The 12,625-nt window shown below is 39.8% G+C and overlaps 2 protein-coding genes across 2 annotated transcripts; one reads left to right on the plus strand and one right to left on the minus strand.

The window, feature by feature from the left end:
- Nucleotides 1-1,113: 1,113 nt before the first annotated feature.
- EXOSC3 (exosome component 3) lies at nt 1,114-4,110 on the minus strand. Its single transcript, XM_084210255.1, has 4 exons — nt 3,828-4,110; nt 3,565-3,714; nt 2,827-2,978; nt 1,114-1,401 (listed from the first exon to the last, which is right to left on the minus strand). The coding sequence occupies exons 1-4, from the start codon at nt 4,092-4,094 to the stop codon at nt 1,200-1,202; spliced, it is 771 nt and encodes a 256-aa protein (XP_084066381.1). The 5' UTR covers nt 4,095-4,110; the 3' UTR covers nt 1,114-1,199.
- A 1,630-nt stretch (nt 4,111-5,740) lies between these two features.
- On the plus strand, nt 5,741-10,918 carry DYDC1 (DPY30 domain containing 1). The gene is made up of 6 exons (XM_084210256.1): nt 5,741-5,827; nt 6,613-6,765; nt 6,877-6,984; nt 8,342-8,422; nt 9,285-9,347; nt 10,001-10,918. The coding sequence occupies exons 2-6, from the start codon at nt 6,619-6,621 to the stop codon at nt 10,070-10,072; spliced, it is 471 nt and encodes a 156-aa protein (XP_084066382.1). The 5' UTR covers nt 5,741-5,827; nt 6,613-6,618; the 3' UTR covers nt 10,073-10,918.
- Nucleotides 10,919-12,625: the final 1,707 nt, after the last annotated feature.

A 12,625-nucleotide genomic window follows, 5' to 3' on the forward strand; every position in this document is an offset into this window, starting at 1 on the left:
TGAAGCAATTTCTAAACGACAGAGATGCCAAAGACAACCCCATCATCAAATGCCATAGGTTGAGCTTTGGATGAAATACTGAATAAACAGGAAAAATTATGTTTCCACTTTAATTAAGATGGTATTCAGGCTCACCCTAATTAGTTCATTTTTAGTAATTTCCTTTAACTATTGCTATTAAACCATTCAGCTTATTAAGAACCACAGAACATCACAGCTCTAAATGACTGCCTGACAGCTGCAAGCAGTTCATTAGGTACCTACAATCAAGTCTTTCTCCCAAAGGAAGAAGGCATCAGTAACTACCCTTCCATTAATCTAGGGTTCTCTTCCTCTCGCAAAACAGTAGCAAATTACTGACATACTAAAATCCACCAAGAGCTTACCCTTTCCAGGACAGTATCTCCTCTTTATGCATTGAGGGACTGTTACACAAATAAGCCAAACATAGTTTTCAGAAATGCTGATTTTGTTAAATATTAGCAATGCTCTGTAGCACATTTATGCTATTACTAAAGAAAACAGTGGCTTTAACCAAGAAACACATGGCTATTATTGTGACATCCTAATCACTATGTCCTTAATACTACTAGGCAGGTCACCACTTAGGGAAAGTGACAATGTCCCTGTGAACATATTTTTGGTCTTATCTGATCATTTGCCTTAACTACCCTGTGATTGCTTTATGCTACACCCTGCAATTATTTTCTGGTATTCTCTACCTGCATTTCTATTCCCAAATTTCATAATATATTAAATCATTACTTCATGTCACTGTATAAATAGAGCACCCAACCAAAATTAATGACCCATGGAACACTTTTTGCTATCCCAAGTAAACATGGATGGTTTGAAATTTAAGTAACTATAAAAACAAATATATGCAGCTCACAAAATGACAGATTTTTAAAAGAAGACCTAGGTAGTTACACGTCAAAATCCAGAGCTAATGAAAGCTTCTAGAAATCATCTTCTCATTAGTCAGAAAATTCATGAACAGGGCTTCATAACCACAAAGGTGAGTCAAAACAAACTCCTTAAAAAACACTAAATCAAGCTGAGTGGATAAAGAAGGGAAATGAAGAATAACCAAAGTCTAGTACTTCATTTTAAAAAAGACTTTTAATATAAATCTGAATACAAAAAATAACCAAAACACTCTACAGTCATCACAAACAAATCCTCAAGGTTTTCTCTTATCAGTTCCCTGACAGTTTGGCAAGCGCTTGTTTTCTCTGTTCTGCAGTCATATACTCACAGGCTTCCAAAATATTTACTATAATTAAAGTCTGTTGAACTGTTTTTGCCTTTACCCATATTCTTCCATTCATTCCCAGCACCAGCTCAAATGGGTACAATTGTGACAACTCTTGAATTATTTCACATTTGGGAGCCAAGAGCCTGCGGACAAGAGAAAAAAAAAAGTCAGAGGAAGGAGTGCTCACACTTAAAGACACACAGTATTACTGACCAGTAACTCCAGCAGTACAGCTATTATGGGATCTATTTCAGAAACACTTAAAAATTATGTAGTTGCACATACATCCAAAATACCAATAGAGTTTTAGATTTTCAAGGCTCCTGTTAATTAAAATACATGCACCTAAAAAAATAAAGCCATTGTAAAGTTAGTTTTTTTCTTATTAGATTCAGAAGCAACCCCTGACTAGTTTAAAGTGAATAGATACTTTTACAACCATCCTATGAGTTAATAAACTCTAAAAGTACAATTTTTGACCACATGACATTTTTGAAATGCTATTTATTTGACACCTCAGAGGCGTCTTTCAAAACAGGACTTCCCTTCTACTTCAGGAAACAGTATTAACAGCAATAAAGAGACTACTTCATTTTTATTAGATGACAGCATACTAAATACTGTAACATGTCTAGGATTAAATCAAGATTGAAGAAGTATTCACAAAAACTAAACTCATATCAGAATTTAGCACTTTACTTGGAATATGCTGTTATTTTTTTACTTGCATACAGGCAAAATTTGGAAAACAGAATGACTGCAAAAAGTTTTTTTATCAGTTCACACTGACTTCTGATAGGACCTATAAATCAGACAATGCCAGGTATGAAAAAGCTGCTCTGCACTGCCAGATTGCTTATCCAAAGAATGACAAAACAAACAAAAAACTCCACCCAAAAAGCAACCATGAAGTTTGAACATTGTTTATCCACGTAATCTGGTATTCTTTGACAGTCACAAAAAAAATTCTGTATTTACATCAGCATAAGTAACTCCAAAGTTCACAATACATTTAAAAGCTTATGAAACAGTTCCTGGACTAATGTGTCAGTTTTAAACTAAAATCCTAGATTTTTTAAAATCTGTATCTTTATTTCAGTGTTATTTATTTTTCTTTGGAAGTCAGAAAATAGAAAATAATGTGTACTGATGAGCAAAGATCCCTTTAATCAGCTGTCAGCCAAACATACACCTATACTATACCATGAAGCAGAAAAAGGACAATAAGCATTGCCAGGTTTTTAACTCCAAAGTAATATGTACATACCTGAAACACTATCCTGAATGTCTGACTTCCCTAAGTCACTACTTTTATTTTCCATACTGCCTTGGCAACCACATTGTTTTTTTAACAGGTGATGCAACACCATACAAAAGAGCTTCTCAGTCTCTTAAGAGGAAAAATAAACTTTCCTTCTAGATCAATCCATACACTATTCAGTAAATCTGGTTTCAATGCACTACAAAAATCACACAGTCTGATTTACCAAACTGCCCACACTGCTCAGAAGAAACAGCTGTGGGAATCTTACACGTGAGAGTGACTACTTACATTTTTTAGTACTTACTTTCTTATTAGACCCAAAGAAACTTTAAAGAGGAAGCCATCTTGTCCGATTATTCCCATGCCACTTGATTTTCCACTGCTGTCTATACAGACCATCTCTGGTTCCATGTCTTTATTTGCTACAACGAACTGACCATAAATAAGATCTCCCACCTAAACAAATCAGCATCAAAGAACAAAGGAATAATCTCTTATAAACATTTAGTAGGACCACAAAAAAAAATATCACACCGGCCCATTTGGTTTTTCATTACAGCTCCTTTTACATTCTGGTAATGGCATTTCATCTGAGTGCAGAAACTGGCATGCATGTGATACACAACTATTCATAACATAGCTGTTAGAAGAACGCACACAACTAAAGTTTTCTACCAGCATCTCATGTTTTAAAACCCTAACATTAGAGTGCCCTTTCAGATACACCTTACTCATGAACGGTATCTGCTCCTGGCAGCACTATGAGCAAACTAACACACAACAGTGAAGCACCCAGCCAGCTGAGAGAGAGAGCAAACCCAGCTAGTTACAGTCCTCACAAGAAAACCCAGAAAGGCCGCGGCCTAATGGTGCAAAATGCGAGGAGGAGTACCAAGGCAAAAACCATTACTACCACACCCGCTCACCTCCTCTAACGTGGGCTTATGAAAACACTTCCCCTAAGAAAAGCTACCGAAACGCAACAGAAGCGCCACCAAAGGACGCAGCTAAAGCGCTACCGCCAGCTAACCCGGGCACCCACCTGCACGTTCGGCCTGTTCCTCTTCGTGGCGCCCTCGAAGGCCAGGTAGGACAGGGACGCCGGCTCGCTGCCGCCCACGTCCAGCCTGAACACGTCCCCCGCTTTGGCCGTCACGATCCCGATGACGTGGTCGCCCTTCACCGGCACGTACTGCAGCGGGAGAGGGGGGCACAGGGTCAGGGGAGCGCGGGCGAAACGGGGGCTAACACACACACACACACACACACATCCACACGGACACCCGGGCCCCGCCGCGCCCCTACCCGCTTCTGCTGCGAGTCCACCCAGTAGGCGCCGCCGCCCCCGGGCCGGTGCCGCAGGAGCCCGCACTTGGTCACCAGCAGCCCGGCCCCGCTGCGCCGCAGCCCCGGCCCGCACAGCAGCCGCCCCTGCGGCGCGGTGCCCGCGCTCAGCCGCAGCCGCTCGCCCTCCGCGTCCTCGTCGTAGTGCGCTGGGAGCAGCAGCAGGTCCCCGGGCAGCACCACCTGCCCCACGAGGGCCTCGGCCGCCGTGCCCCGTTCAGCCGCCATGGCCGCGCCGGCGCACGGCCCCTCAGATTGGGGCGGGCGGCTGCGCCCTGCGGCCTGCGCGCAGCGTTCGCGGGGCGCCAGCGACACCCGCCGGCCGGAACGGCCCCGGCCGCCACAGCCGGGCCCGCGCCCGCCCGACCCCCGAGCTGCTGCAGCGGCTCCTCGCCCCTCACGGCACCTCCGCCAGCTGCCTTTCTGTCAGGAAGGCAGCACGCCTTCCATTTCTGCCGGGGGGCGGCCAAGATAATGTGAGTGCACTTAGGCGTCGGAATTATCAAACGTACGGAGGTAATTCTTCCGGCTGCAGTTGTTTGCAAGGTTTTTTAATAGCCGATTAGAAGTTGGGAGTAAAACATACACTGGTCAAATTTGAGGTGAACGTCAGCCGATGAGTTTTGCAGGATGCAGAAAAGATCGCGTCAGTTGTGAAGGGAAACTGCTCACAGAGAGATAGCATTAAAACAGTTGTAAAGGATCACAGTGGGTCAGCTGGTCCATCCTCCCTGCTTAAACAGGATTGTCCTAGAGCACATTGCACAGAACTGCAGCCAGACAGCTTTCAGTATCTCTAGATAAAGAGATTCCACAACCTCCCTGGGCAATCTGTTCCACTGTGGGGTCACCTGCACAAAGTAAAGAAGTTCTGCCTCCTGTTTAAGTGAAACTTCCTGTGCATCAGTTTCTGCCCAGTCCGTGGTGTCCTAGGGGTTGGCACCATGGAGCAGAGCTTGGCACTTCCCCTTTGGATATTTATACATATTAAGGCAGATAGTTTTCTTCAGAAGCTGATTAAAGTTTCTCCATCACTTTCTGGATTGTGTTTTTTTGTTGTATCTTGATCCACAATAAACTGTTTTTGTTTGGCAAGGGCTGCTCTTTCAGATAATAAAATTTCTTATTTCATTGGAAGAACGTGTTCTTAATGGAGAGAACTCTCCTCTTCACTGGAGAGACACTTATCACAGACTTTTGCATCACTCTGGTCACACCATGTGTGAGAATTTTTTACATATTAACGAGGTCCTCTATCAAGCATCTCTTCTCAAGGCTGAACAGGCTCAACTCTCTCAGCCTTTCCTTGTAAGAGAGATGCCCGAGTCCCTTAAGCATCTTCATAGCCCTCTGCTGGACCCGCTCCAGGATCTCCATGACTCTGTCACTGGGGAGCCCAGAGCTGGACACAGCACTCCAGGCACAGCCTCAGCAGGGCTCAGCAGAGGGGCAGGATCACTTCCCTCGACTTGCTGGCAATGTTCTTCCTAACGCACCCCGGGGTACCATTGCCCTTCTTGGCCACAAGCACACTGCTGCAAGATCTTGTTGTCCATCAGGCCCCCAGGTTCTTCTCCACAGAGCTGCTCTCCAGCAGATCATCCCCAGCTTCTCCCAGTGGTGGGGTCATTCCTCCCCAGGTGCAGGACCCTGCATTTGCCGTTACTGAATTTCAGGTCTCGGCCCCTCCTGCCGGTTTTGTGCCATCGGTGACCTTTCCGGGCAGGCCCTTCGCCCCTCCGTCCGCTCCTGCGGGCGGCGCTGGGGCCGCTGTTGCGGAGCAACCCCGCGCGTTCGGGGCCGGGCCGGGCGGCAGGAGCGGGGCGGGCCTGGGGCTGCCGTCCCGGGGCTCTGGGAGCCGCTGCGGGGAAGGAGCCGGAGCGGAGCTGCTCTCCCAGGGAAGGCGACCGGCTACAGCGCATCCCGCGGCAGCAGAAGCAGCGAAACCACGGGCTGCTGGGGTCTGTCTCCCTCTCGGAGAGTGAGGCGAGGCGGGGTGACGGGCCAGCCGCGCCCAGGATTCCCAACACCCGGCGTAGGGATGAGGAGCGGGCCCGTCCCTCCTGGAGCCTAGGGGAAAGGGAGGGGCGCAGCCGGTGCTTGAATGGAGCCCGGACGACAGGTCGTGGGCATTAAGATTATCTGGAGCCGCTATGAGCACGGGGGATGGGACTTGATTTGCTGCTGTGCTAAATGCCCGGGCTCTCTGTCCCGGCATGGACACAGCCCCCTTGATAGCAAAGGAAGGCTCATGTTTACTTAAACTGAGCTGGTAAAGCGTATCTGTGCCTTTCCTAACTGTGGACAAAGTGTTTCAGGCCCTTACCTTGCATATATGTCTTAAAGACAGTTCAAGCTAAAATTAATTGTCCTCAAAACTACTCGCCTGTTTTTTGAGTATCTGCATAGAAGGTTTCTACGTCCTGTTGTGGTTTTCAGGGTTTGGTTTTCTTTTTTATCATGCGGACCTAGAACTGGCAGCATGTTTCAAAATAGTTTATGAATTATACATGTCCAAACTGTAAGGTGGAGTTTAGGCATTTTTTTCCTGCAGTGATTGTTATAACTGACCTGTCACTGGAGCTTATAAGAACTAAACCATTGCCAGATAACTTCCTTGTATAAATTGGAAGCTTAATAAAAAGTAATGTCATAATCAGTGTTTGGCACATGAAGCAACAGTTCTTAAAGCCCCTGACTTAATTCTGACATTGGTATCTAATATCTGTCTGTTTATTGTCAGTAGATTTGGATGGAGTCTCAGTATCTGAAGCAATGCCTGGGAAATTGCTTGAAGAAAGGGCTGGCAGAGGTTGTAGAACATCGGCCAGCAGATCCAATAGAGTATCTTGCACACTGGATTTACAAATACAGAAGAAACTTAGATGAAGAGAAAAAGGTGGATCCAACTTAGGCAAAAAAAAAAAAAAGATTGCTACAATATAGTTGATGCTATTTAATATATCTTTCATTTTTATGTTTAATTGATTCTGTGTTACCTCTGAAATAGAGAATACTGGAGAGAGCTGAGCTGGAGCAAGAACGGGTGGCAGCCCGAGCAGAACTTGAAAGGTTAAGAATCCAGGAAGAGCAGCGGAAACTTGAAGAACAACGTCAGGTTATTAATACTTAATAATAGATCGTTCCAAGCAGCATGTGGTGCAGTGGCATCTTGGAGCTCTTTGCCTACTTCTAATAGCTGGATAATGATTTTGATAAAGGTGACATAAAGCAAGTATTTTAGACTCACTTTTCAGAGTAACTGAAATTATTAGTCAACACATAGGTAGGAAAAACAACCTAATATGCAATAAAATGTTATTAAAAAAGTTAAAAGGCAGCCAATTTAGGAGTTATGTGAGAAGTGACTGAAAATACTGTTTGGGCTTATAATATGAGAAATAAATACAATATCTGTGTTTCTAGCCGTTCTTTTAAAGGAGTCATGTGAACCCAGTGTTGCCACGGTGATGCTGATGTGACCTGACTGGATTTTTTTTTGTATGAATGACTTCCATGATGTTAAAGTTAAATGCTTAATTTTAAATTTATGCTGATCACATTAAGCCTAGCTCTAGTGTAAGATGCATTCATTTTATTTCACTTGCAGTTTTAAAATTTGGACTTTAGTAATTTGCAAACCAAAAGTAATGTGTGTAAGGGTTTCATGAGTGATGTAAAATAGTAAATTAAAATCAGGAAATTGTGTCTAGAAATAATTCACTGAGATTTAAATTGTTTCACCTAAGCTATGGGAAAGATGTTGAAAAATATTCACATTAGTCGCATTTTTTTTAACCTCAGTTTTGTAGTCAAATACTGAGGTAAGTTTTGCATTTATGTACCAAAAAGGAATAGAAAATTATGACCATGTTTGTAGCTGCTCACAAAATGCAAGAGCAAACAATATTTTCTAAGGTTGTTGAATGTAAATACTTAGATTATGCATTTTCTGAAGTTTTGATGTAATAGGACTTATGCTCCCAATTAATATACACTTCCTGTTAGATATTTCCAGTTCTAAATACTAAAGGTTGCTGATGGACATGATTAATGTTAATGAAATTGCTTGCCAAATTTTTCTATAGATTTGATTCTATATTGATTCATCCATGTGTGCTAGCTACTACACAAAGTATCAAAGAACTTAATCCAGAGGATAGGAGATAACTAATACAAACTGGTAAAGAGCTTGTGTAATGAGACAATATCTGAAGTGTGTACACTAACTTCAGTCAACTGTTTTTTCTTCCTTTTGGTAATAAAGCCTCTTTATCAAATACCTTTCTCAAACCTTTGAAAATGATGGTGATGATACTGAAAGGACTTTGTTATTAGCATAACATAGCAGTTATGTTTTATGCTTACTTTTTATTTATAATTTCAACATTAAATACATTGTAAACAATGTGGTGGAAAAGATACATGTGGGTTTTTTTTCCTCTCTAATTTGTCCTTTCTTAAACTGATTTTAGGCTCAGTTGGAGAAAGAACGTGCAGAGTTGGAAGCACAGAGAAAAGAAGCTGAAATGCTGTTGCAGCAGGAAGATCAAGAGGTTTAAGCCAATGCTTAGTTGGTGGTTTGAAAACACCATTTATCAGCCATTTTTTCCAGATGCAGGCATCAATTACAAAACAAAAAGCAGAAGCCCATGGGTGTTGAACTAACACATAATTAAAGAAACAGGAGTGTAGATAGAGGGGAATGTCTAACATATGGCTTCTGCAGTCTGGGTTTTATACTTGAATTTTGGTCAGAACAGAATATAAATTTACTCCAAAAACCCAGCATAAGGTCAGCTTACCTGATGCTTCCACATTTCTTGATGGTATTTATTAGAAAGTTTTATAAAATAAGCATGTCAAATTTAAGTACCAAGACAGTAATATTTTACAGGGGGTTAGCACAAAATCTATGTCCTGTACCTGGAAAAAGAGTTGTGGTTTGGAATTGCAGTGCATCTGGATTCTGCTGTCTTAGTGGTGTATGGGAAGAGTGTGTATACTGATATCCATGTTAATGGTCTTTTAATGCTGCTTCAGTAAAACATACATGGATAATTGGCATGCTTATCTCCCTAAAGTTTTTAAAATTCTGTTGAGCATGGAGTATTTTAGAAATACCTAAGTTGTTAGAAAAGTCTGCTAAAATACTGACAAAACATACTTGTAGGAAGATGAGCATATGAAAGTGACAATAAAAAATATATATGTAAAAACTTTAAATTGCTGTTAATTAAAAAAATATTTTAAAATAGGGTTAAGCATACCAAGACCATATTCCCATACTACTAAATTTCTATAGCACTTATCTAAAGTGTTCTCTTTACATTAATACATATTGTAATTTTAACACACCTGAAATGCAATTTCATGATATGGGACATTTGAACTGAAAACTGGTTTTCATTGCCACAGGAAAATGAACAGACAATAGATGAAGTTCCAGATAGACCTGAGGAGCTAGATGAGAGTGAACCGGTAAGTATTTAGAAAAAGATTATAAATTACTGATTCTTTAAAATTTGCTTCTCTGTGCTGACAATAGATTTATGAAAATATAACTTAGGACTATTCTTAGGGTCAGCTTTTCACATGTGTTTTTTCCACTGAGGTAAATGAAGTGTGTATGCAAGATCCCATTTAGCCCCATTTTTTATAATTTTGTGATTATTACATATTTTAAAATATTCTTTAGGCTTTGGGCATATTTGATTGGTTTTTTAATAAGAAAATTGTAAAACCAGAAGTGAAAATGAGTCTTAAGTGCCTGCTGCTTCCTACATGTGCCAAGTTTTCATGCGTAAAGGTGTTAGATTACATTGGCTTTTGGAGATGTTATTTCAGGTTTGCGGTGAGATGTTTGCTACAAATTAAGAACAGATTGATAAAATAAGACATATAGGCTTGTACTATTGATTCTGCTCTCAAAATCACAGTGCATCATCCAAATTTGCTGGATTTTATAATAGAAGTCTGGTGATGACATTAATTGTATTGAATGGAAGAGTACATGATTATGCTGATAAGTACCAACTTGTCTGTCTGGGCAGGTTTTTTTCTATTTTCCTTTTTACAAAGCTCAGTGAATGCTGAGTGGTAAGTGGTAGACTATTTTTGTTGCTGTTTTCCAGGGTCAAGCAGACCTCCCAACAGTAATAGAAGAAGAAGAAGAGGAAGAGGAAGAAGAAGAAGAAGAAAATTAGAACTGACCTGAGAGCAGTTAATATATTTTCTACTCACTACTTGCTATCCTGAAGTGTAGTATCTTGCTTTATGTATTTTATAAATATAACTGATTTACATAACTGTTTCTCTGGTGTCTGTTTTCAAGGTGTTTGTGTGAAGTCTGTTATTTCTGATACTGATTCTTCCTTTTTGTTCTTAAAGCATTGTAGCTGGCATGGCTGACTTCCAGGAAGAAAACTGAAGCTGAAGTGAAAGCAGCAAATATATTTTCTACTTATTGCATATTGAAGTAACCATAATAAATAAAAATATAACTAAAGTGTCAATATGATTTGAGGATAGATGCTACAATATGATAATTCGAATCAATCTTAAAAGAAAAAAAAATATAACTGAAAAATATTTTCCAAGAATTTGAATGGTTTCTGACAGAAAAAGGGAATGCTCTGCAGATTAAAAGATGGAGAGAGTATTCTGGATTCAAACCTGGTGCAAAAATCCAATCAGATTTCCCAAATGTATTTGAAAGAGGTAAATTGAACTCTGACTCAGTATATACTAGAAGATCTTTTCTCCTAGAAGTCATGAGGTGATCTAGGCTTTATTATTGGATAAATATATTTCTTTTTAGAACCTTTTTTGGGTATTGTGTGGTACTAGGTAAGCTGCAAGTATCTGCATATTAGTCTTGATTAGTCAAGTTTTTAAGACTTTTCTGCATTTTTCTTGAATTTGTAAATCAAGAAATGAAATGTGTTCTCTACTATTTCTAAAACTTCACTTCTAAAAATTTAGAAGAATATTTAGTTTGATCCATTGTTATCTATAAAAATAAGTATTATAATCTTTAAAGATTGCAATTTTAAATGAAAAGATGTTTGTAATCACTGGTATCTTGGTATAGGTTGTCAAGAATGTTCTGTGTCTCTTTGTTATAAATGGAAAAAACATCCACATCAAGAAATCCTGCTGTTCTTCAATAAAATGTGCCTTTGCATCTCTGTCTTCTACTATAGGTTAGATGGTCATGGTCAATATTGTGTAATGAAAATAGCTTTCATCAGAAAATCAGTGCATAGTTAATGCATTCACTACATTCTTCCGTGTTGGCATGAAAGAGATTTTTCTGATAATTTCACTTCAATTTTTTTAATAGTATCGCTGAGTCGAAGGGGTTTGCTATCCTTGGCAAACTGTTAAAAATATCTATACACCCAACAGACAAGGGTCAATCACATAATAAATGTTTTCCTGCTCCAAATAACTTGTTTTGATCATGTAGATCAGACTAAGAATAATCTTTCAAAATTTTAAAAACATGAGCACTATTGATTTTTCTATATATTAATATAGTATTTTTTCCCTTGAAGTATCTCTATTAACAATATCCTGTGCCCATCTTATTGCTACACTGCTTTTTGAATGCTGTTAATGACCATGTCTTATATGAGCATCCTTAAAGTCATTTACCGGGTTTTAATACTTAGAAATGTCTGTGTAACTTTTTGAGTCATGAAAAGTGGAACTATTTTTGGTGTCTAAGTGGTCAGGCTTTGCTATCTACAACAATTCTGATTGCTTTGCAGTTTCTATGATAGTCAAAACCTTTCCTGTGGCATGAATACACCCTTGTGGTTGATGTTCCAGTAAACAGATTTTGACAGAGTTTGCAATTATATGTTAGTAACAGTTACAATAGAATAATTCAAGGACACACTTTGATACCACAGTTCTAATTACACCTGTTAACACTGCATACACAGCAGCCTCTTGTGCCAATCTCAAAGGGATGGAGTTTGTCTTTTAAACAATATTTATAACTGATGCTTAATATTTAGATTAGCACTTTCAAAAATTGATAACTCATGCTCATTTACATTTGATGTCCAGTCATGTTGACCATGAAAATTTCAACCTTCATACAGCCTTCAAAATGTAAGACACTATTTTAAAACATGCTAGAAATTAATTCTGATGACACGTTGCTTTCATTTCTTTATAGTTTCTACTGTTTGTATCTTTGTTTGATTTTGTTATATGTGTGTCCACTAGAGTGCATCCTAAATAAGCACACTGGGAGCTCTGTCAATTACAGCCCATGAAAACTACAACTTCTGTCTGTCATTCTGTTTCAGCTTATTTTGAACTATGACTTTTTCTTTGTGATGTTGCAGTCCATATTCCTCACTTTATTTCAAGGTAGGAAGTTTGGGATGGAAACCTTTATCAGAAAATTACTAAGCAAGGGTCAAAATAAAGTGGTAAATTCCAGTTTACCTGTTTCTTTATTGTTAGGTACAGAAAACTTTTGTTGTTAAAATGTTGTTTATAGGAATTCCCATTTTTTTCAGGATCTGATGTGCACAGACCTGGTGCATTATAGCTTTATAGGAATTCTTATCTTGCATATGTGACAAGAGGTAAACAGTTCTTGGCTCCATGCTTTCTTGAGGTGCAAACCTGCCTGTAGGATACCTGCAAATGTAGTTCACAACAAAGTTGACTTCTCCTTGGGTGTCTAAACCTGGAGGGAAATTAAGGCAGCTTAAAATAATTTTTGCCTTCTCTCT

Source organism: Fringilla coelebs (assembly GCF_963513975.1).
Source record: "Fringilla coelebs genome assembly, chromosome: 8".
Classification (NCBI taxonomy): Eukaryota; Metazoa; Chordata; class Aves; order Passeriformes; family Fringillidae; genus Fringilla; species Fringilla coelebs.